At 46.2% G+C, this 23362-nt stretch overlaps 1 protein-coding gene across 3 annotated transcripts in view; it reads left to right on the top strand.

Moving 5' to 3' along the window:
* The first annotated feature begins 4854 nt into the window (after positions 1-4854).
* The window catches only part of DNM2 (dynamin 2), a 1516513-nt gene continuing 1498005 nt past the window's right edge, over positions 4855-23362 (top strand). The window contains exon 1 of one of the 3 annotated variants that reach the window (XM_069604271.1): positions 4855-5201. In XM_069604271.1, coding sequence (XP_069460372.1) covers positions 5041-5201 — 161 coding nt within the window. In that variant the 5' untranslated portion in view covers positions 4855-5040. The remainder of the gene's footprint in view (positions 5202-23362) is intronic. The other 2 variants (XM_069604270.1, XM_069604269.1) reach the window with 2 other exon arrangements.

The following is a 23362-nucleotide window of genomic DNA, read 5'->3' as shown; positions in this document are numbered from 1 at the left end:
TCTTCCAAGGTACGGGCCCCTTGACCACCGGTTGTCTGCCCATATGCTCAGCCCATGCCCCCGTGATCCGAACGACACAGAGCAGGCTGAAACGTTCACACCCTCTCAAGCGCAAGGATTGAAAACACTTCTAGTAAAGGACCTGCTAACAGTCTGAGTACATGATGCGCGTGTCCCAAGAATTGAAGGAAAAGACAAGCCGCGCTTGCCACACATCAAATGTAACGTAACGAACGCCAGCCGCTTCTGACATCAACCAATAGATTCAACCCTACAAACACCTTTCTGGATTTGCACGAGTAAGTTCCCCACATTTACTATACCCATTGCAGCTGATCGCTTCAAACGTATTCCATTCGATCTGACACCAGCGGTTGCAGTATTTTTAAAGGGTAATGAAGAAACAGTTTCAACACAACCCCAATGCTGGGTGCTTCCAGGATGACACTCATAGTTGCAAGTGATGCTGCACGGTATCCAGTCATAATTTCGAATACAATATATTCGAAAGTAAAAATGTCGAAAATATTTAGTCGAAAAACAAAAATGTCGAAAAACAAAAATGTCGACTTTTTTTCGACTTTTTTCGATTTTATGTGTTAATAATAAATATTTTATTAAACTTTTTTTTTTAAAATAATTAAAGGTATTTCCATGGGGGGTGGGGGTGATGGGGAGGATGTGGGGGGGGGTTGGGGATAGGGGTTTGGGATGGTTTTTTAAATAATTAATTAATTATTTAATATTATATTAAAGATTTTTTTAAAATAATTAAAGGTATATCTATGGGGGGTGGGGGGGATGGGGAGGAGGGGGGGGTTGGGGTAGGGGTTTGGGATGGGGGGGTTGGGGGGGACCCCCCCCATAATAAATGTTACTATCTTGGTAAAAAAAAAAAAAGAGTGTTTTGGGTTTTCAATTTTTTTTTCGACATTTTTTTTTCAAAATTATGACTTTTCCTATTATATGTATGTGTTTTCGACTTTTTTACATTCTACATTTTTTTTTCGACATTTTTGCTATTCGACATTATGTTTTCGACTTTTTGTCTATAAACCATGCTGCACAACACTTACCTGACACAAGTACTTATGGCTTAAAAGCCGTAGGACTCACACTTAAATGGAAAAAATGCCAATTCAGAGTAACTGAAGTCACATATATAGGTCCTGTTATTAATACTCATGCATGGAGCAGTGTAGATAAAAGCAGGGGTACAGGTTTCCATGTGTCTATTTCCTATTTTTGTTGCGAGTATTTTTACTACCCGTTTTTATGTTTTGGGAGAATTTGCGCATGTTTATGGAATAAAGGTGGCTGACACACCCCATATATCTAGTGCTTACAATACTGACATCATACCTACTCCTATACGAGAAACGGTATCATCTTTGGTTCCCCATCAAAGGGGGCATGATGTTGTCAATTTACCTGTGTCAACAACTGCATTGCTTGATGTATAACAGCATAGCCAGCTCCACTCTGTGGCACACCACAGCAGTTCTCCAACCACATGCTTGAGGGGGAGACAGGTGTGAGGGGTCAGAAATGCGAGGCAAACAACATGTTAGAGGTTTTTCGCAAGTAGCCATTTTATTAACTTAAAATGGTGTGACAAACGCCTCGCTTTCCCTAACCTAAAGAGGATCTCCCTGTCTATCAAACTAGAATTAAAGGAAAACACTCTGGTAAAAGGGATCTGTCCCTCACACTTGTACAAACAATAAACTCATAACAGTTAAATATGGCAATTCAAGTTTAACAGAAATAACATTTATATTCTACACTAACCTGATACGGATGCATCTTTGTAGGTTGAGTCGAATACCCTTCCCTGGGTTCAAAGCAAGATTTCCAAAGAATAAAGTTCCTTTTATATAGTCAAGTTCTATTCACAACGTTCTTCTTACTCCAAACGTCTTTCACTTGGTAGTTGGTACTTGACAAACTTCCCACAAAATTAGAAAAAAGTCTTCATCTTCAAGTTGTAATGTCTTAATGTCACTTCTTCTTGGAAAACAAACCCTTCTAGCATCCTTCTGGATTCACAACAACAGTTTGTCAGAATGGCTTTTACCATAGTTCATCAAACACAACAGCAGTCTTGACACTTTCTTTCCTTCACAACGTTTAACCACAATGTAGTACTTCAATATCTTCTTCCTGGTTCACTAACCTGCCAGGACTACTGTTAACAATCCATTTCCTGGTATGCTCGCCTAAAAGGACAAAAAAGCCTAACACTACCCCAGGTACTCTGTGGTAATGCTTTCTTCACACTCTTGGAAAAGTTCTTGACTTTCAACATCAAGATTCATAATCTCTTATGTGAGGATACCATACACATTGGTGCTGTTTGTTCCACTGGTTAATTTTCCCTAGGCAATGCAGGGTATTTTCCTGCCCTCCTTGATACTTCTCATAAGGAAGATTTATCTCCTAACACTCTTTATTTCCCAACTCCACATCAAACAGTTGTTGACAGTGTCTCACATTTGTCTCTCCTTGGTTTAAGCAATTCTTGCTGGTGTAAGGCTTAACTATTGCCTCCTCTTAACTCTGAGAATAATAGTTAAAATGTCTCTGCAATATAGTTCTCTGGTTATTTTGCCAAGGTGAGCTAGAGGTCTTCTGATATATTATCCCCTCTTTACTTTGGTAATGGTGGTTATTGCCTTCTTTTAATATTGACTGCTCTTTGCTTTGGCAATGCAGGTTTTTTATTATGTTTCAATATTGCTCCCTTGTTAACTTGGTAACAGCAATTGTAACATTTCTCAAGTTCTTGCTTTCTTTCAAAGTGAGTATTTTGCCCATTTAACTTCCTAGCATTAGTTCAGTATTCAAAATATTTTTCAGCGGGCAGCATTCGACTATGGAGCATCCCAGGGTTTCCTATCAGAGGCAAACTCACCGGCTGGTTCACACGCATCCGATCGAACTGCTGCCACTGCTTCTTGTGAGTTCTTCCTAACGCCTGACTGCTTCGGTCGCATTCCCGCGGCCTGTGCCGCTTGGGAAAGGAGCCTGCCTTGCTCCTTCAGGTTTCCTACACTGAAGACCGCCTCAGGACTGAGCTCCACATCAAAGGTAGAGGCAGTTCCAGCGTTTCATGCCTCAGCTTTGGCTGCTGCAAGTGAGGCTCCAAACTACTACTCATTCTCCACTTTCTTGGATTGATGGACTGCACCTGAGGGGGTCTTAAATACCTACACGACCCGATCAGGTGTGGGTCATTAGGATCAATTAACTGTACTTTGTAGTTTTGGGCCTCTTCCTCGTCCCAGTACTTAGAGCATTGTGGGACTTGAAGTCCCCAATGTTCTGATTGCTTTTTATATCACACGTTTCAATCTTACAGTAGACCATTAAAACTGTAGGGTCTCTAGGAAAGTAATTTAGAGAGCTCTCCCAATGTGCCCTCTCATGTGATCCTCCTGCAGAACACCACCCGAGGGTCCGGATCAGGAAGCGTCTGCTTTACTGACCACATGAGAACGCACGCAGGCCAGGTTTTCTTGGGATAATCCCCTCTGATTCATCACACAGTCTAGAGCAGAAAGGCTTTGCCTAGTTACAGCAAGGGGGTAGATCTTAGCACTGAAACTGGCCCATACTTCCTTGGTTGTGCCATCTACCTGCAAAATAGAAAGACTTAGTGGTGGGTTGGTTTGCTTCTGTGCAATCGCTCACTAAGCCTACATGAATGGGAGGTGTGTGATTTATACCGCTTAAGGTGCGAGCAAGCACAAGGGAGTACTGGCAGTGACAGCAGTGCACGGATAGCGCCTGCAAATGAGCCCCTCTGTCTCCTCTGTAACTTACCACAAATAAAACTTTAGAGCGTGTCTTCTATACAACACTGTCACTCCCCCGGTGTAACCCCAACCCTTAATGCAGAACCGGCACTGTTGCCACACGAATCACACTTCAACACTACTGACACATATTGGAAGCCACCACAAGCACATCCATTGCTACACCTGTAGCTGACCAACGACAAAGACGACAAATGGAGAAGTTATTTAAAAAATTGTGCAGCATTAAGAAAACACATGATGTGGCCAGTCACACTTCATTTAAAACAGAGAAGCACGAGAGGGATAATTTAAGAACTGCCCTAAAAATGCAACAGGGTTATACCATAAATAAAATAGGTTATGCTAGTGAGATTTATACTGCACAGCTAAATGGCCTCCAGGCTACGCATACACACTTTCCAATTACAGAATTGTTGATTCTTGGGCCTCCATCGTAAGCATGACCATTCCATCAAATGTACAGGTGTCGTCAGATGTATATTAGGGACGTGTAGCAAGAGTTCAAAACTAATACTAGCTTGATTCACTGCTCATGATGAACAGATGCAGTAGCTTGATATTAATTCCCTTCGGTGTCTTGTAGAAGTTTGTGCCTGGAAAAAAAAAACACCTGGATCTCTGTGCAAGAGAGCCACACTGGACAGGGCCACCTGTCAGGCTATAGAGCTCATAAGAGGGGCATACTTTAAGTCCTTCGTCAGTATCAATGCGCTCTACACACAGTCACATACGATACATGGACAAAACTCTCAGCCAATCAGATTGCAGTGCATTGACGCTAACTAGGAAGTGAATGAGGACACCCATGAGTTCCGATTGACAGGAAGAATCTACCAATTAACGACCGCAGTCCTTTGACGGGTGGCCCGTCCCCTTGCCGGTTAATTCCCTCCCATCGGCATTCACATTTGATTGACGGCTCGGGAGCAGCCAATAGACGAAGAATGCAGCACTGTACCATCGAACGTCCGACTAATAGGAACGCAGGGAGGGCGTGAGAGGGCGGAGCGGTGGGCCGGACGCAAGGAGCAGCAGTTTTTTCCCAACTTTATTTATTTATTTTCCGGGAGCTGTCTAAGTCACAAGGGGCAGACTGGGTTGGCCGAACTGGCAATTGAGGAGAAGAAAAAAAGAGCACACGTTCGCCTCCGGGTTCTTTGACGTCACGGGGGTCGCTGGGCGCGCGTGACGTCACGCGGGGCCAGCCGCAGCAGCCACCATGGGGAACCGCGGGATGGAGGAGCTGATCCCGCTGGTGAACAGGCTGCAGGACGCCTTCAGCTCTTTGGGCCAGTCCTGCCACCTCGACCTGCCGCAGATCGCTGTGGTGGGCGGGCAGAGCGCCGGCAAGAGCTCCGTACTAGAGAACTTCGTTGGCCGGTAAGTGCGCATGCGCCGCGACAACTGCGTAGTGCCCGCTGCGCTAACGGCGTAGCGTAACCCCGCGGCCGCGGACGACGCCTACGCTGCTTGCGTTAATGCACCTGTGGAAGGAGCCCGCACCCCACCCTGGCTGCCTGTGAATGTGAAGGGATGAGGAAGTGGGTGACGAGGGACCGGGTGTGGTGAAGTGTCACTGGACCTTGATCCTGACACCCCCACGCAGCGATCCCACTGTCCCCGTTCCCCAGTATAAACCCACAGCGCGCACAACACGTAGCTTCCCCACTAGTGTGTATTGGCCCGCAGCTGTGCCATTTCCTTACGCTTGGAGGAGTGACAGCCAGGGCCCGGCTGCGAGTAACTTTCTAGTGATGGGCAGGAGGTTTAGCGGGCTGTAAGGGAGTGACCCTGTGCGGGAGGGAGGACGGGGTGGCTTCCCAGGAGTGACCCTGTGTGGGAGGGAGGACGGGGTGGCTTCCCAGGAGTGACCCTGTGCGGGAGGGAGGACGGGGTGGGTTCCCAGGAGTGACCCTAGCTGTGTGTGGGAGGATGGTGTGGCTTCCCAGGAGTGACCCTGTGCGGGAGGGAGGACGGGGTGGCTTCCCAGGAGTGACCCTGTGCGGGAGGGAGGACGGGGTGGCTTCCCAGGAGTGACCCTGTGCGGAAGGGAGGACGGGGTGGCTTCCCAGGAGTGACCCTGTGCGGAAGGGAGGACGGGGTGGCTTCCCAGGAGTGACCCTGTGCGGGAGGGAGGACGGGGTGGCTTCCCAGGAGTGACCCTAGCCGTGTGTGGGAGGATGGTGTGGCTTCCCAGGAGTGACCCTAGCTGTGTGTGGGAGGATGGTGTGGCTTCCCAGGAGTGACCCTGTGCGGGAGGGAGGACGAGGTGCCTTCCCAAGAGTGACCCTGTGCGGGAGGGAGGACGGGGTGGCTTCCCAGGAGTGACCCTAGCTGTGTGTGGGAGGATGGTGTGGCTTCCCAGGAGTGACCCTGTGCGGGAGGGAGGACGGGGTGGCTTCCCAGGAGTGACCCTAGCTGTGTGTGGGAGGATGGTGTGGCTTCCCAGGAGTGACCCTGTGTGTGGGAGGACGGGGTGGCTTCCCAGGAGTGACCCTGTGCGGAAGGGAGGACGGGGTGGCTTCCCAGGAGTGACCCTAGCTGTGTGTGGGAGGATGGTGTGGCTTCCCAGGAGTGACCCTGTGCGGGAGGGAGGACGGGGTGGCTTCCCAGGAGTGACCCTAGCTGTGTGTGGGAGGATGGTGTGGCTTCCCAGGAGTGACCCTGTGCGGGAGGGAGGACGGGGTGGCTTCCCAGGAGTGACCCTGTGCGGGAGGGAGGACGGGGTGGCTTCCCAGGAGTGACCCTGTGCGGAAGGGAGGACGGGGTGGCTTCCCAGGAGTGACCCTGTGCGGAAGGGAGGACGGGGTGGCTTCCCAGGAGTGACCCTGTGCGGGAGGGAGGACGGGGTGGCTTCCCAGGAGTGACCCTAGCCGTGTGTGGGAGGATGGTGTGGCTTCCCAGGAGTGACCCTAGCTGTGTGTGGGAGGATGGTGTGGCTTCCCAGGAGTGACCCTGTGCGGGAGGGAGGACGAGGTGCCTTCCCAAGAGTGACCCTGTGCGGGAGGGAGGACGGGGTGGCTTCCCAGGAGTGACCCTAGTTGTGTGTGGGAGGATGGTGTGGCTTCCCAGGAGTGACCCTGTGCGGGAGGGAGGACGGGGTGGCTTCCCAGGAGTGACCCTAGCTGTGTGTGGGAGGATGGTGTGGCTTCCCAGGAGTGACCCTGTGTGTGGGAGGATGGTGTGGCTTCCCAGGAGTGACCCTGTGCGGAAGGGAGGACGGGGTGGCTTCCCAGGAGTGACCCTAGCTGTGTGTGGGAGGATGGTGTGGCTTCCCAGGAGTGACCCTGTGCGGGAGGGAGGACGGGGTGGCTTCCCAGGAGTGACCCTAGCTGTGTGTGGGAGGATGGTGTGGCTTCCCAGGAGTGACCCTAGCTGTGTGTGGGAGGATGGTGTGGCTTCCCAGGAGTGACCCTGTGTGTGGGAGGATGGTGTGGCTTCCCAGGAGTGACCCTGTGTGGGAGGGAGGATGGGGCGGCTTCCCCGGAATGACCCTGTGTGTTATTGTTGTTGTTTATGCTTTGCACCAAAGCCCGTAGGCATGTAGGCGCCAAGAGACGGGTATAGTGACTGAGCTGCTATCAAGAATACATACTAATTAAAGATATGTTTTCAGTTGTTTCCGAATGCAAGGAGATCCTTAGTCTTACGCAAGTAAGCCGGTAACGCAATCCATGTCTTCGCTCCTTGAGTGGAAAAAGCCCTGCCGAGCCCACGCGATCGTATTCACTCTATGTTGTCCTAATAAGTCTTCAGCTGACCTAAGGTTTCTTTTGGGCTGATAAATGCTAACAACGTGTGTGTGAGGACTGGGTGACTTCCCAGGAGTGACCCTGTGTGTGGGAGGGAGAATGGGTGGCTTCCCAGGAGTTACCCTGTGTGTGGGAGGGAGAATGGGTGGCTTCCCAGGAGTTACCCTGTGTGTGGGAGGGAGAATGGGTGGCTTCCCAGGAGTGACCGTGTGTGTGGGAGGGAGGACTGGGTGGCTTCCCAGGAATGACCCTGTCCCTGTGCGGGAGGACTGGGTGGCTTCCCAGGAATGACCCTGTCCCTGTGCATGAGGATGGGTGGTTTCCCAGGACTGACCCTGTCCCTGTGCGGGAGGACTGGGTGGCTTCCCAGGAATGACCCTGTCCCTGTGCGGGAGGACGAGGTGGCTTCCCAGGAGTGACCCTGTGTGGGAGGATGGGGCAGCTTCACAGGAATTACCCTGTACGGGAGGACGGGGTGGCTTCCCAGGAGTGACCCTGTGTGTGGGAGGACAGTGTAGATCTGGTGTCTCTGGATTGAGGCCTTGCTGGGAAGGTCAGCAATACTTTGGCCTTTCAGTGGAATCTGGAATCGTCTATACTTTGGCTTTTGCAGGGGGATCTGGAGTCTGGCAAGATGAATGTGGAGGATCAGGAACACAGGCGCACAAAATTCAGGAAAGAGTCCTGTAGTTCTGTCAACCACTCTTTTTATATAGATCATGTTGACATCACAAAATTATAGGTGGGCAGAACTGGGCTAGGTACGGCCCCAAGAACTGGATAGGACAATCATTGTTGGTTACTTCCTCTAGGAGGTAACTCAGTTTGAGGTTGCATTTTATGAGGTGAAAAGACTCCCCACAGATCTTTTTTGCCAAAAATCAACCTGAACATAATTACACATTGTACAGTTGTGGTATTTTAACCAATTATGTAGCCAGATTACATATTTTGTGCAAATCATGCCAGCCCAACTCTCCAGTTTGTGAGACTCTGTTTCGTCCATTTAACAGTTTTTCAAAGTTTTTAGTGAGAAATCTTCAGCCTAAAATTCTATAACTTTATACATGGGTGTGGATTATCATTAGGCATGTAAGTATTGCAATTTGCCATGGCATCATGGATACTTTCCTTATACTCAATTCTCTGCCATTTCTATTCCCCATGTGGCAGTGAAGTCTATGACGTCTTAAATTAAAGCCCATAAAATCACATTTATACAGTTACATTTTCAAATTTTTTGCGAGGTCCTGTTGCAAAGATAAGTCTTAAAGTTTATATTAATAACAGTTGTTGGAAGAAAATGGGCTTACCTTTGTCCTTCACTGGACCATTTTTTTTTCTCTTCAGCTACCACCAACTGTCATCTCCCCCATAGGGAGGATGGGGGTTTCCCAGCTTGATTGAAGATTTATTGCCTCTTACCCACTTCGCACCTCCGTGTCCCAGAAATCCTATTGTAAGAGACTGGAGCACAAACCAAAGTCTGAGTATGTGAACTTTCTTTGTCTTGGCCAGTCAAAGTTCTCCAACCTAGTAATTATCAGCCAAGTGTCCTGAAAGTTTATGGTGGTTCCTTTTGGGGGAAGTCTTAGCTTAGCCAACAGGAATAACCTGTTCTGGAGCTTGCAAAATCCAGCCAATGCAGTTTAACAGTTTTCTTTTTATTTTGTCCTGAATCAAAAACAAGCCTGTTGAATAAAACAGCCCATAAATGTTTCCCCAGCAACAAACCCCTTTACATTGCTAGGCACGAACACGTTTTTACTCAACTTTGTACTTTCAAAACAGGCCTTCTTTCTGGTTTGTAAAGGCCCATTTTGACACGTGGTGAATGTTGCTGGGATTTCTCTTCCATCTACTTCCCAATATTGTTCTGTCGCTGTAGCCAGCTTCTTTTACACAACAGTCTGTACAAAGCAAAGGATGGACATGTGCACAGAAAGCTAGAATTTCTTTTTAAGCTGTGATTTTTTACATTTTGTAGCCAAAGTTAATCGGTTTTCCGTGCAGCTGAAGTAAAGCTTTTGTTGAATTTTCTCAGATTTGGCTGGCACAGCCTGCCATTCAGGAATAATGCAATTTTCTGATGGGGCACAATGGGAATATGGCTGGGCCTGACGGGGTCTTTTTGATAAAGGTAGTGATGAAGAACATGGAAAAATAGCATCAGAGCGGCATTATTTTAAAGGTGAAATATTCCCCTTTTCAATGGGAACTTTGGGTTTGCAGCAAAGCAGCGCTGCTTTTTCACTCCATTTCTTTAAGACAAACAAGAACGCACCCTAGTGTTCCCTGTTCCATCTTCCCCAATGGCGCATGGCAAAACAGTGCAGCCCTCCTTTTGTCGCTGCAAAATGCAGTTTGGATAGAATGGTGCTCGCAGGAGCCAGCACAGCCATTTTGCCGATTCTGCTGAAGTGCATCTTGGTGATTGGGGTGGGGGGTAGGGGGGAGTACTGCCGAGTGGGTAAATATATCCCACAAGTCTTAATATGGTTACCTTTTTTGACACTTAGAGTAAATACACTTGCACAGTGGGAACATGGGTACATTACACATTCATAGTTTGCAGGCTAATTTGGAGGCAGAGGTTAACACCATCTAGGCGCAAAGTCTTAAGAATATGGTTACAATTTTTGACGCTTCAAATAAATACATTTGCATAGTAAGAACACAGGTAAATACATTTTCACAGTGAGAACACGGGTGCATTACACATTCAGTTTGCAAGCTAGCTTAAAAGCAAAGGCTAACATCAGTTACGATGGCTGAGGATGTATGCCTTATGTTTCTCATGGTGGAGAGATCACTGTGGGTGCTGCTGACTGAGGTAAGGGGGCTATTGGGTAAGGTTGGATCTGAATGATAGAGCTTTAAGGTTTTTTATGAATGACCAGAGGGAGGTATCGTTTCGAAGTTATGTGGGGAGGGCCCTCCACAATTTTGCTGCAATCACTGGAAAGCTAGAGGCTCCTGCTTTCTGTCTTCTATATCTGGTTGTGATAAAAATGTTAGTGTAAGAAGACAGAGTGGGTCTGTTGGGTTGAGTTTTACTGACTAGATTGTTAAGGTAAACTGGAGCCGTATTTGAGATACATTTGTGAGTGAGCATGAGAATTTTAAATTGGATCCTGTCATGGACTTGGGAGCCAGTGGATATTTCGCCTGGTAGCTGAAATGTGTTCGTGCAGAGGAATATTCTGTGCCGCTCTGAAGGCATTCAGTTTGCAGTATTTTGATATTTCTAGAACTGGTTCCAGCAAATGGAGAGTTGAGATAATCCATCCGGGAGAATATCGGAGCGCTTGCCAGTATCATGGCATTGTCTAAAGACAGGAATGGTCTGCTAGCTCTTACCAGTTTAGCCGTGCAGGCAGCAGAGGAGACTATAGTGTTGACCTGTCTATTTAAGGTGAGGGACGAGTCAATGTAGAGTCCAAGAGTTTTTATTTCGTTGGTGACCATGATTGTATTGCCGTCGAAACTGAAAGATTTGTACTCTTGTGTGAGATTGCTGACCTTGGATTTATTACCTCTTAGGATTGGCTCGGTCTTGTCGTTGAGACACAATTTGTTAAGGGCCATCCAAGCCTGGATTGCCTAATAGATTTCGTTTGGACTTTTGGAGTCTGTCATAACAGCCAGTGATTGGTATGAGTATCTGGGTATCATCCGCATAGTTTGTATACGTGATACCCATTTTTATCTAGCTTATTGAATAGAAGCTTTGTAAATGCATTATAGCGGTTAGGCGACACGCAAGATCCTTTTCCACCGTTTCCAAGACGTCGTGTTCCAAGCTGATAATGTTAAAATAAAATAAGAATGTTGTCATTTATTTAGCGAGGTAATATCACTACATATGGCTTTATTTATTGACAGTTTTGTCGCGTTTCACAATATTGACATCAAGGGTTATTGCAGTCCTCTTTCTATGTTCATGAACCGTCAGAGTTTCCTGGTTCCTGACGATTGCTGGGTAATGCGTAGCGTTTAACTTTGCAGACGGTGCGTCCGGAGGGGATTTTTCGGAGCTCTGTTCGTTCGTGTCTCGTGCAATGGTGCACGATGGTGAGGTACGTTTTAATTGTTTGAATGTGTGTTGTTGCACATTCAATATGTCGCAGGGCACTGAATTCCTGGTCGATGTCATAATTTTTGTTTTTCAGTCGCAATGTTATGAAGATCTTTATACTTCACACGGTTGACTCACTTTGATTGAAGGAGCAAGCTATCGAGGTATTTTACTTGTGGTTCACTTTGGTGCTCACAAATTGTATGGGTGATCCCGACAATAGGCAGTGACAGCATTTCGTGTTCTGCATTGTTGATGAGTAATTCTTTGGACTGCGTTCCTGTGGTTTAAGCACTAGTGGAATTCAGTGGGGGGGGGGGGTCATTGTGTTGAGATGAAATTGGGGGTTCTGCCATTTAATGGGGCACTGTCTAGTAGTGGTCACGCCATTGCTTTGTCACGCTATTTCTTTTTCACTTCCCAATTGTTCACGCTGTGGGTTGCCAGACTCCCTTACGGACAACTGATTGGTTGTCTCATGTTTGCATGTAGGTTTAATTGAGATCTTGGGCTACATTTGAGCCATTCCGAATTGTGTATAAAATTGACAGAGGAAGTTTGATGCTAGTGGTGCATGAACTGAAGGAATCAGCAACTGAACGACTAACGAGGTATACTTTTTGATATCATTGTCGGTCAGGGTAGTCATTCTACCCTCTTTCTTTGCCCCGTGACCTTGATCCTTTTAGGAGGTCACGGGCACATTTCAGTGATGCTATATTGTGAGCATTTGCCTGAGTGCACTAGAATCTGGGTAAATGTGAAATTTTAAGGTCTCTTGTTTTTTAGGAGCAATCTGTGCTTCGTGTCGTGGATTTACCTGCATGTGGCCCTGGAATGCATGGTGTTGTTTCAAGAAAATAGTTGTCTTTTCCCCTGAAGAAAGTTCATGCAATGACAGCCTGGAAGAGATAAAACATGTGGGGATTGTTTTGTCATTTGAGTGATATACTCAATGATTGTATTTTTTGTATTGTTTTATTTTGTTTTAATGTTGTAATTTGAGTGTAACTATTTAGTGTATTTTTCGTTTTTTCATCATGTATGTACTGTTTCGCTCAAAAAACAATTTGTATGAATGAATATTGTGTTATTAAATATATTTTTTAGAAAAAACCTTTGGGAAACATTGGAGTCATACTAAGTCTATTTTTCAAGACTATTAGTATGGTGAGGCCTAGTTTCACATACCTAGTCTAGTTTACATCAGTTATTTGGGTAAACAGGTAATGGGTTTGTAATACCCTTTCTACTTTTTGATACATATGTTAGGTCACCCTCTGACAGAGTGAGAGAGGTTTTGTGAGATGTTGAGCCTTTATTGAAGTTATTATTCCTGGTGAAGAAGCGCATCGACTTTTAAGATTCTATGCTTGGTTTTTAGGTGCCTGCATAAACTTGCACCTTCATATCCCGCAGAGAACCTGAGATGGTATCAACCAAGATGATCGGTTCTGTTGTTATTTATTCCAACCTCTAGTCGTGGCTCCATAGATTGCCGATTTGTGGTTTCTGACTCCAGATTACGGAATACTTTACTGGGGGAATGTTTACTACAACACATTATGGAGTTAATATGATTCCGCTAATCTCTAAAAACATACCTGTTCAAATAAACACTTTGTCAGAGGGCAGTCATTCCGGTCGCTGCCTGGTGGCGTAGTTTAGTACGTTTCATTGCTTGGCCACATGCACACAGATGCAGTTCATTATGTCAGGTTAGCACAATACAGATACTTCAAACATTCAAATGATGTGCTTATATGGGAATGCTGGTGTTAAGATGGATTTCTAAACTCTGACCTGGTGGGCAGAAGTTTAGGAGGCCACCCTCAGTTTAGTGAGCCAAGGGAACCCTCTGAACAAGCCAGACCAAGGCAGCTTGGCAGGCGGTCAAGACTAAGTCTCGGGAGGGGTGAGAGTGATCGGAGGCCCACAATGAGCACACACAGTAATGAACCACATTATTTTTAGACGAGTGTATATAAAAAAATATCTATACATTTATTGTTGGCCGGACTAATAGACACAAGTAACTTTAGCAATGTGAAAACAGTCTCACACAAATTCCTTATACTATACAGTATATATACATTACGTTTCCTAATGCACTAGAGTGGTAAAATCTATCCACAACTTGTAAAGAGAGGGTCGAGTTAACAGTTCTAACATTAGGCAGTTCCTTGGCATTCATTCCTTAACTTTTGAGTTAAACCCTAAGAAGAGTGGACCCTCAGTACAGTTGTGCGTAAAAACGCGTGATATCGCAGGTGAAGCAAAAAAACGGGTCTTCTTGGGAGGCTGTAGCAAGTCCACAAGGGGCTTGAGGCGATGAAGAATTGGTTCTCACTATTCGAGTAGGCTCTCCCCATGGCAGTAAAGTAGTGGTCAAATGACGAGAATAGCTAGGGAGCGCAGGCTAAGCCAGCCAAGTTCGGATACCTATTCAGAAATACTTGTATGTAAAAGTGATCGGTTGTGCCATGGGGGTCACCGTTAAGTGATGCAAGTACTCCCCGACCCTCAGCACAGTCCGGACCAAACTTGCCAGTTTAGTCGAGGTCGCTAGTAGATTTGAGTGCAGCAGTTTTGCAGTGCTCCGGTTCTCATCGGCTGCAGGGGAGAACGATTGTCTGTGATGGGATAGTTGCCTTTTTTCAGCTTTTGAAGGAGGAATGCAGATAATTATGGTGCAGCAGGCTTCCTGGCACAGGAGAGCAAGATCTACAGCGACTGTCACCAAAATGTAGTGATGCGGGAATCACAGATGCAGGCAGTAAAACACACTTTCCTAATTTGGGACCCAGAGGAGCTAGGCCTGTGAAATTTGGCAGGAGAATGCACATGGCCACAAACAAGCAATGTCCCAGTCTAGGGGTTTGCAATCGAGATGGCGGCGGTTCTGCGGGATACCCTGAGGTAGAGCTGGACAGTTCACTGGATGGCCCAGGAACACTTCCGAAGGGGCTCGTTCGGTAGGTAAGCAGGGGCTGCTGAGAGTAGTTGTTCCCAATACTCCAAAGGGACAAAGCGCCTTGGCAGGCTTTCTTGATCGAAGAAGAAAGTGGGGGTCTGACGGGACAGCAGGTGGCAAAAAGTGCCAAAACCTTCGAAGCATCTCCGGCGGTTTCACAAGTCCAGTTTCTTTGGCTCCTGGTGAGAACTGAGGTGATCGACCTGAAATGGATGCAGAGCCCCTTTTCTTATCCAAGATTAGCTTTAAAATCGAGGACTTTCAATCAAAGATCTGCTCTCTTGCAGGCATCCGAGTTGTGGGCCTATCAGGGCCCACAGTGTTCTTAGTCATTCAGGCGCACCACACTTCCTGCCACCAGTAGTGTGGATTGGGACCAGACAGTCTCAACCCCTTCCTGGGCACACAAACATGACAGGCAGAAACCTGCGAAAAAGAACCGTGTTTGCGGGAGTCTGCATGCCCAAATAAGGAAAACCTGGGTTAATCGACCTGGGTGAGGCAAGGGACAAAATGGCCATGGGACAGAACAAGACTAGCCACAGTCTTGAACCAAACACGATAAGATTCAGTAAAAAAAAGTAAAACATCATAAAAAGTAACTGCTTCCACCAGTTTGTCACTCATACAATCAGACTTTACATGAAGACCGGATGCTTTAAGTTCACACTACAGAGGTACACGTGAAGAGCTAGTCAGAGGGAAACAAGAATTCAATTGACCCTCTATGATTTAACAAAATATCACACATTTTATTCAAAAAGATCATATTATTTTAAAAGCACATTGCATATTAAGAGACCACATAGTAAACGTTAAATTTGTAGTTCATTATTTGCATTTTTGTGGTATTTAGAGACAGGCCACCTAACAAAACAAACACCTTGTAATTCACTCGCATGTAAAATGAATCAAACGGTACATGAAACATTCCAATTTCATAACATCTACTCACAAAAACATCTTTAAAAATTACACAAATTCATCTAGCATAGTCAATATCACTCATAATAACCCAACATGTTTAATTCCCATGTAATCATGTATCTTTATTTGAGGGGAAATTCTTCCGTTTTTTTTTTCTAGGTGACTCTGTCAAAGTCCGTCTTTCTGGACGGTATAGCTTGCTCTGTCATAGAACATGATACTCTATTATCATAATTTCCAATGGTAATATAAAGGGGTGTGTCAATTCGCCAGAACTGCTTCCTACTTGGAGGTTAAGTAGAATCGAGAAGCGGAGTAGTTGGAACGCTCGTGGAGCAATCAGTAAGGGTCTTCATGGAATCACTGTTGTCCAATTCCGAAAATTCATATTGGAAAAAATGATGTTGTGTATTGGGAATCAGTGTATATTTACAACTGGAAAGTTTGAATTGTGACATGGCTCGGGCATGATTGAGCAAAGGGCTAGTTCAGTCCGGGCGGTCGTCTGTATGGATCAGTGTTTCTGCATCGATGGATGAGTTGGTCGACACAAACCTGTACACTCGCCAAAAAATCCTTCGAGGGTTGGGCCATAAAACAAAAAGGGACCCCACTACACGGTACTGAAAGGTACATTGTGCACTGTTGAAAAGTTAACAAGAATTGGCAACCTAGTCAAAGACTAAGGGAACATAGTTTCTGACCGTCTGAAGGACGTGTTTGTTTCCCCATAACAAGTGAACAAAAGCCCAGGGGAGTTCAGCTGAAGGCTGGGTTCCACTGGAAAAAGTCAGGATAGGAAAGCCAAACAAAGGCAAAATGTTTGGGGTGGGGGGGGTCCATAACTGGAGGGAAAATTGCACATAAATATTTCTTAACGCCTGGCATATATTGGTGTAGCCAGCATGGAAATGTTGTAAAGGCATGTGTTGTGGGGAAAAGCATGAAAATGCGCTGGAAATGCTGTGTGCATTGTTAGTGACTTGCATTATTTTTCATGTTAATGTTAAAGGATATTTGTACCACACACTATCACCACCGGAGTGGTCCCCTGGCACTCTGGTGGCTCTGAAAAAAGAATGGGTGGGGTGTTAGTGAGAATGAGCTGGAAGTGCAAGATAGCAGCGATGTGCTGTTGGCAGCCTCAGCCCGGTGGTTCTGTTGGCTGGGTTTGGGGTGTTTTTCGGTCGGTAGTCGTGTGCTGTTGTGCAAGTCTGTGCGGTTTGTTTGGTTGTTGCAGTGTAGTGAAGTTTGTGATTGTTAATGGGTTGGTTATTGATTCATGATTGCACGCTTGGTCCAGGCTTGGCAGGAGAGTTGTATATCAATCATTGAATAACATTTCTATCTAGATGTGACGTCGGTTAGTCACCCTTGGCACTACTTAACATCGGCTTTGCGGACCTACCAATGATATATAAAGTGCTGTACAAATGCCAGGCCGTACAATATAAATAGTCCAGCCAAGAATGTATTTCAGTTGGTGGTCATTTATCTCTTTAGTATGCATGTTGAAATTCTATGATAGTCAATGTTATGGAGGGGTATGTAGAGTGGTGAGGGCTTTCTGGAGTAGAGTGATTGCTCTACCATCCCCCCCACCCCCGCCACCCATGCCACACTTACAGTTCTGTTGGTGTCTATTGGCTGCTGGCTTCTTTTGCTTCCCCTACGGACACCAGCAGACACATCATGGAGCTGACAGTGCAGGAGACGTCCTTTACCTTAGAGCCCATTGCTGCGGGGCTCCCAGGCAGGGGACTGCCTAGGGGGGTCAGCTAATATCTGGCTAGGCAGCCGATCAGGAGTGGAGGGAGGCAGGCTAAGCCGGCGTTGAGAAGTAAGTGGGGATTGGGGCTGTAGGTAATAGAGGAGCAAACACGTGGGCTGGGGCCAACAAAGGAAAGTGGATTGGGCTGTATGAGGCCCGGAGGGTCTCTGTAGGGCATGCGCTTACCTGGGGGTCCCGGTGGGCAGTGGGAGAGACGCAGGTTCTGGTTGCCCTACAAAACCAGTTGCAAACTGTCTGACTTTTGACCCGTTTTTGCACCAAGTTTGTTGCATAATGTACTACCCCCTTCCCCGAATTCGATTTCGTTTGATCTCCCTTGCTACGCTTGATCGCTCTTGCATATATGTGGCAAATATTTATGCCCCTCCAATTAAAAAAAATCCACCAGCTGCCACTGGTGGCTGGTGAATTTGGGAGCCAGACACCACTCCTCCCCCTTGTTTCTACATTTTCTACATTATGAGAAAGTGCTTTGATTAAAAAAAACATACTTGCATCTATCCCCTGGGCTTGCCACTACAGCGGCATTATCGTGATGGCCATTACGCATGCATGATGGTCCATGCTGCCTGTGTGTGGCTTGTCCTGTGCTTTCTTGAAGAGCTTGGGAGGCCCACGTTTTGTTATTTCATTGATCATCGTATTATTACAAGCAAGCTAGGTGTCTCTTACTCCACTCATAATTCCCCCGTCCCCTTCGCATCCTAGACAAAAGGCTTTTCTGGTCTTGCCACTGATCTAGACTTTGGTCCGCTGGTCAAGATTGAGGACGGACCTACGTTTGCAGGGATGGACCAGTTGGGCATGCATGGCTAGATGTTTGACTCGTAGACCAGCAAGCACTTTATGCAAAGAACCAATATCTTACGAGAAGCATACCTGGGCAAAATTGAGTTGAGCCCTTTAGTGTTTATTGTTTTAATTCTCAGGACGTGGCTGGGGAGTGGGGATGTAAGGAGCAGCATGGTACGAATAATCTGGTTGGAGAGGCTTCCTCCACTCGCTAGTTGTACTGCCAACTAGAGTGGTGTGTATTTTGTGTTATTTTTTTTTTCTTTGTTTTTTTTTTAATTTTATTTTTATGGACAGCCAGTGATGCCTCCTCAATCCCTCTGCAGTGTTCAAGACCTTTCATGTGCCCACATCCTGGAGGAAAACTATTGGTATGAAACGTCGAACCTGTACTTTCAGTGTACTTCGATTCGAAGGGCTCTGTGACCATTCTGAAATACCCCTACAGGTTATGTGCAAACTTTCGCTTGAAAGAAACCTTTATTCATTTATTTTTTTTTTATTTTTTTGTTTGGGTCGGTCCACATTCAGGTAACTCTTTATTCTACTGCACTGTGGGAAGCAACAACTCAGTCTAACGGAGGGGTCCCTATAAAAGCAGAGAATGCCGCCCACTCTCGCAATTCAACATGCTTATATGAATTTGCGATTGCATTGAAATTGCCACGTGCTTTGTATTGGATACTGTGACCTGTTTAAGTGAAATCCATATAGTTTAATAGGTGCATTGTGTCACATCCTGACCTAGGTACAGTTGGTGAGTAACTATAACTCGCAACGGAATAGGGGTGTAACATTGTTGGCTTTAAAGCTTAGCCTTGCACTGGCAGAGCCATATCTAACTTCCGTTAAAGTTTCGCAGCTTTAGAACTAGTCCCCATGTGTTTACATTGTATTTTATTTGAAGTGTTTTAACACAAGTCAAACCTGCTGAATAGACACTTCTAAGTAACATTCATGACTCCCTTAGGGCCATTGTAAACCTCAATTTCTCCAGAATTTTTATTGTATCTGAAATTCTTGGTGTAATGTCGGTGGTAGGCAAGACGTTACCCCGTCTAAAAGCAGCTGGAGCAATTCCTTGGGAGCCAGCTACAAGCACAAGTTCTGCAGATGAAATGGCCGCCGTGGAATGCAGCATAGCCTGATACAGGTGAAGCCACTCCAATTTTAATGACGAAAGGGACACCATTATTAGCGATTTATTTGTAGCTGATTCTATTGAAGTCTATCACAGGAGAGGACACCCTTATATTAGCAGGTTCCTTATTCCGTCTCGAAGGTGGTGGGAAATTCAGAGGTCCGTTAAATCCAATTATGGAGAACAAAGAAGCCATGCACTCCCAATTTAGGGATACCCCTCTCCCCAGCCCACCATAGTACTAGAAAGACAGTCATAAAATAATAGTTAACTATCAGTGTCCATAAATTGTTCAAAAAAAGTAGATCGTGTGAAAATCCATATACCTAATTTTGTTAACAATCCAAACTCCAATTTCATTTAAAAACAGTGTTCAGGTTTATTCACAAAAGCTCAAGGCGTTTCGTGAACTGATTCCCATCATCAGAAGCATCACAGTATTCTGTCAACATGCTGACAACAGAACATTTTAGAGTAAAGTAATGCTGATGTTTAATTGACAGTTAGGTCATTAATACACATTCAAAGCTTTATACTCCATGTTGGCAGTTAACATATTCCAAGAGTTCCCTCATTTTTCCAAACATGTACATGTAGCTATAACTAGAGAAATGAGACCAAAACAAACAATGTGCATTGTCCCTAGTCATAATATTTCCATCTTTATTTACTTATTATTTCCTATAATCGGACAGAAGCATAAAAAAAGAGCATCACTGTTCGTATGGTTGCAGAAGACGCCTTCATCTCGGCCACCACAACACGGTTTAGTCCAAGAGCGTAGGCAGAGAGATCACTCGTGCTAACGGGGTCTGGAGCGTCCTCCATCTCAGCAACACTGTATAACCCGGGGTCCAACTCTGTCTTTTTCGTGAGGAATACCTCTTCTCTTTATGGGGAATTCCCTGCCCCTTCATGGTTACCAGACAGCCGCAGGCCGAAGGGCAGACAGCAAGCATTAGGCGCAAAGTGTGGAAAAACCCAGCTTCTCTCCCTCGCTTTAGTTCCCAGCAGCCCTTATCACTTCACCTGCAGAGCTCCGACTCCCTTTTTGGCACGTCCTTCATCAGACAATACAACAGCTATCCTCCACAGTTGGCAGTAATGCTGCCGGTGTTTCCTCGTCCACCTGCATGTGGGAGGTGTTAAACCCGCCAGGTCAGACCTGGCGGGAACATCACCTCCCGCCTGCAGGGGTCGGACTCTGGTGGTCCAGAAACAACGGCGGCGGAGGGTTTACCGCCACCGTTATTTCCGGACCGCCTGGGTCGTAATGAGGCCCATTGTGTGGTTATCATAATTTGTAACGCTTCTTTTTGGAGAACAATATATATTGTGTTTTAAAATGAAATGGAATAAATGCCAATAAAGTTGAGTGCAAAAACACTGTAGTATCAGTACAACACCACGAGGTGGTGTGTTTTAGGCACATATTTTATTTGCAGCCATAAATGTACAATTCTATGTTCGACAACTAGGATCAATAGTGGGGTCCGAATCTTGCACAACATTGCATGTACAGTGCACCTATTTGGGGCCAGAAAATGGTTTGGGGACTGCCTGAGTTTTACTTCTTGTTTCTAAACCGACACAGTTGTGGGCGTCTTTCGTCTGTGGCTGTGGCACCAGGCTACCACTCTGGAGTATGCGCCTGATTGGGAGCCGTGTAATGGTCTGATGTCCCTTGTGATGAGTGCCCAGACCCAGAATGGTGTCCTGGTTTCCTTGCGTGTCGTTCAATTGACTACTTCCTATTTCCCATCGAATGTTTGCTCTTTTGGTTTGGGGGTCTTATGTGAAATGTCAGGATGCCGTGGGTGACTGGTGAACAGAGAAAAGCAAGGTGCCTTAGGTTGAGCAGCTCTAGCGCCATTGCTGTGGGGTGGGCGAACAGTGCAGAGCGCCCCGGCTGCGGTGCAGGGGCGTGTTGGCCACTTCAACTGTATTTCGCCCTCTGCATTGCTGGAAATTCCATTTATTATCTGTGGTGGGGCATTGGGAGTTGGCGAGCATGAGCGAATTTTCTTTGTCCACCCTCCCCATAAATAAACCTTTCCACTTCAGAAGATCAATTCGTTACATGGGAAATAACCCAAGAGAGGAGGGATTGCTATGATGCTGCAAGCAAAGTATAAACTGTGCATACCTTTTTTTAAACCTACAAAGATTGCTTAAATATTTTCTGCAGCATGCTCTACTAAGAGTTCTTTCCGTGTATCCCGACCAGACGTTCAAGTGCTGTAGTAGGGAACCCTATCGACTTGATTTTAAGCCTAACACCTGTGTTCGAATCCCAGCTTCAGCAACAACAAAAGCAAGTTAAAAATACAATCTCTTGAATGGTGTTCTGAGGTCCTTCAAGTCACCTGGAGATAAAGGAGAAGAGGGAATCTAGCCGGGTGTATGTCGTACAACTGAGGGGCATCGATGAAAGTTCAGACTGACAAATTCTAAAGTGTCCAAATGGGCTTGACATCCCCCACCCCGACCCCCCCTTGCCATATGCATGCTTCCACCAATAATGTTCCAAAGAACATGGTGACATGCGGTCCACCAGGCCCATTCCTGTCTTTAGATGCGCCTAGACCCTCGCTTTTCTTCCCTCAGTCTATTTACCTATATCTGTCTCAGCACTTATGGCACTTTCCCTTTCAAGCCCTCCCCTCCCACCAAATGCTTGTGCCACAGCCAAATCGCCCTGAAACCAAGCTTCTATCCTGCTCATTTTTAGTCCTTCATTTGTATTATTACAGCCTATACGCGTTGTGATTTCACGGTTTTTATTTTTTATTGAATATTTGTAAGGCGCACTATACAGCAAAAAGTGTTTCCAGGTGCCAAAAGGCAAAAAGGGGTGTTGGTGGGGGTGGGTGGGAATGCGGGGGAGCAGGGGATATAAACAACAACTGTCCTACTAGGCCTTGATACATTTGTATCGTATAAGTGCAGTAGCAGAAAGTGCGAGGGGGTGGTGGATGGGGGCAGTGGGAAGTAACAACGGGGTCAATTGAGGCTTACATAAACCAGGGTAGCAACTGCCATCCCAAACCGTAAGGGTATACTGGTACACAATGGACGGTTCGATGGGGCAACAAAGGTATGCTTGCAGGTAAAGGCAAGCGAAAAAGGGGTGGTTGTGGTAATTGTTATGGTAGTCCTAATCGTTGGACACAAAATAATGAGCTGCTCTGGCCCTCTGGTCAGAAACCCAAAACCCTACCGATGATGGAAAAATGGGGAGGAATGTTTTACTCAGGTTGCCTTGCTATAGACGGGGGATGGTGTAATACCTATGTGGGAGGGAGGAAAAAAGGAGCTAAATTCGACTCTCTGCATGTGTGTGGTTAAGTGTATACCACATGCAGTACTGGCACCAACAGCCCAAAAAGGGGGAAGGGAGGCGACCAACGGGGTGGTCTTACCACCCCGACCTCTCCCCATCCCTTCTCACTTTCTATACCCCTTCTCGCTCTGTCCGCTGTGCTAATCTCTTCCTACTCTCTCCTCCTCCCTGCGCCCCCTCCTGATCTTTCCAACTCCTTGCTCCCTTCCACTGGAACTTCCTTCCCCTTCACATCCGCTCTTCCCCTCCCTTCCCTTCCTTTCTCTCTTCTCTCAAATCTTATCTTTTCCACTCACCTCCCTAACGCCCTTCGTTTCCTCACCTCATACCACTATTCTCCCTAGCCCTCCCTACCTCCTTTCCCCCACTCCCTGCTCTCCTAGTCCTACTCTTCTCTCTCCTCCCTCTCACTCATACATTCCCTCTTATTCCTGCTCTTACCTCCACTAACATCTCCCTTTCCCTCACTCACCTCTGCCCCTCCCTACTCCCTCCTCACCTCTGCAATATTGTAAATTATTCTTTACACTCTTCAAGTTATGATTTAATTTCCATATTATGCTTGTTGTATTTTGCGTGTTCTCCTGTAAAGCACTTTGGATTAAAGGGCTATATAAATTCAATAAAATACAAATACGAGAGGGGGATTAGTTCTCGTAGTGGTAGACCAAATAGTTTTGGCTAACATGTGCAGGTCGGAGACATCTGGATTTCTGTGGCTACTTCTTTATTCACCCTGATG

The sequence above is a fragment of the Ambystoma mexicanum genome, chromosome 3q, assembly GCF_040938575.1.
Source record: "Ambystoma mexicanum isolate Mex_15411 chromosome 3q, UKY_AmexF1_1, whole genome shotgun sequence".
NCBI lineage: Eukaryota > Metazoa > Chordata > Amphibia > Caudata > Ambystomatidae > Ambystoma > Ambystoma mexicanum.
The sequence above is the reverse complement of the archived record's forward strand: the minus strand, read 5'-3'. Positions and strand labels throughout refer to the sequence as shown.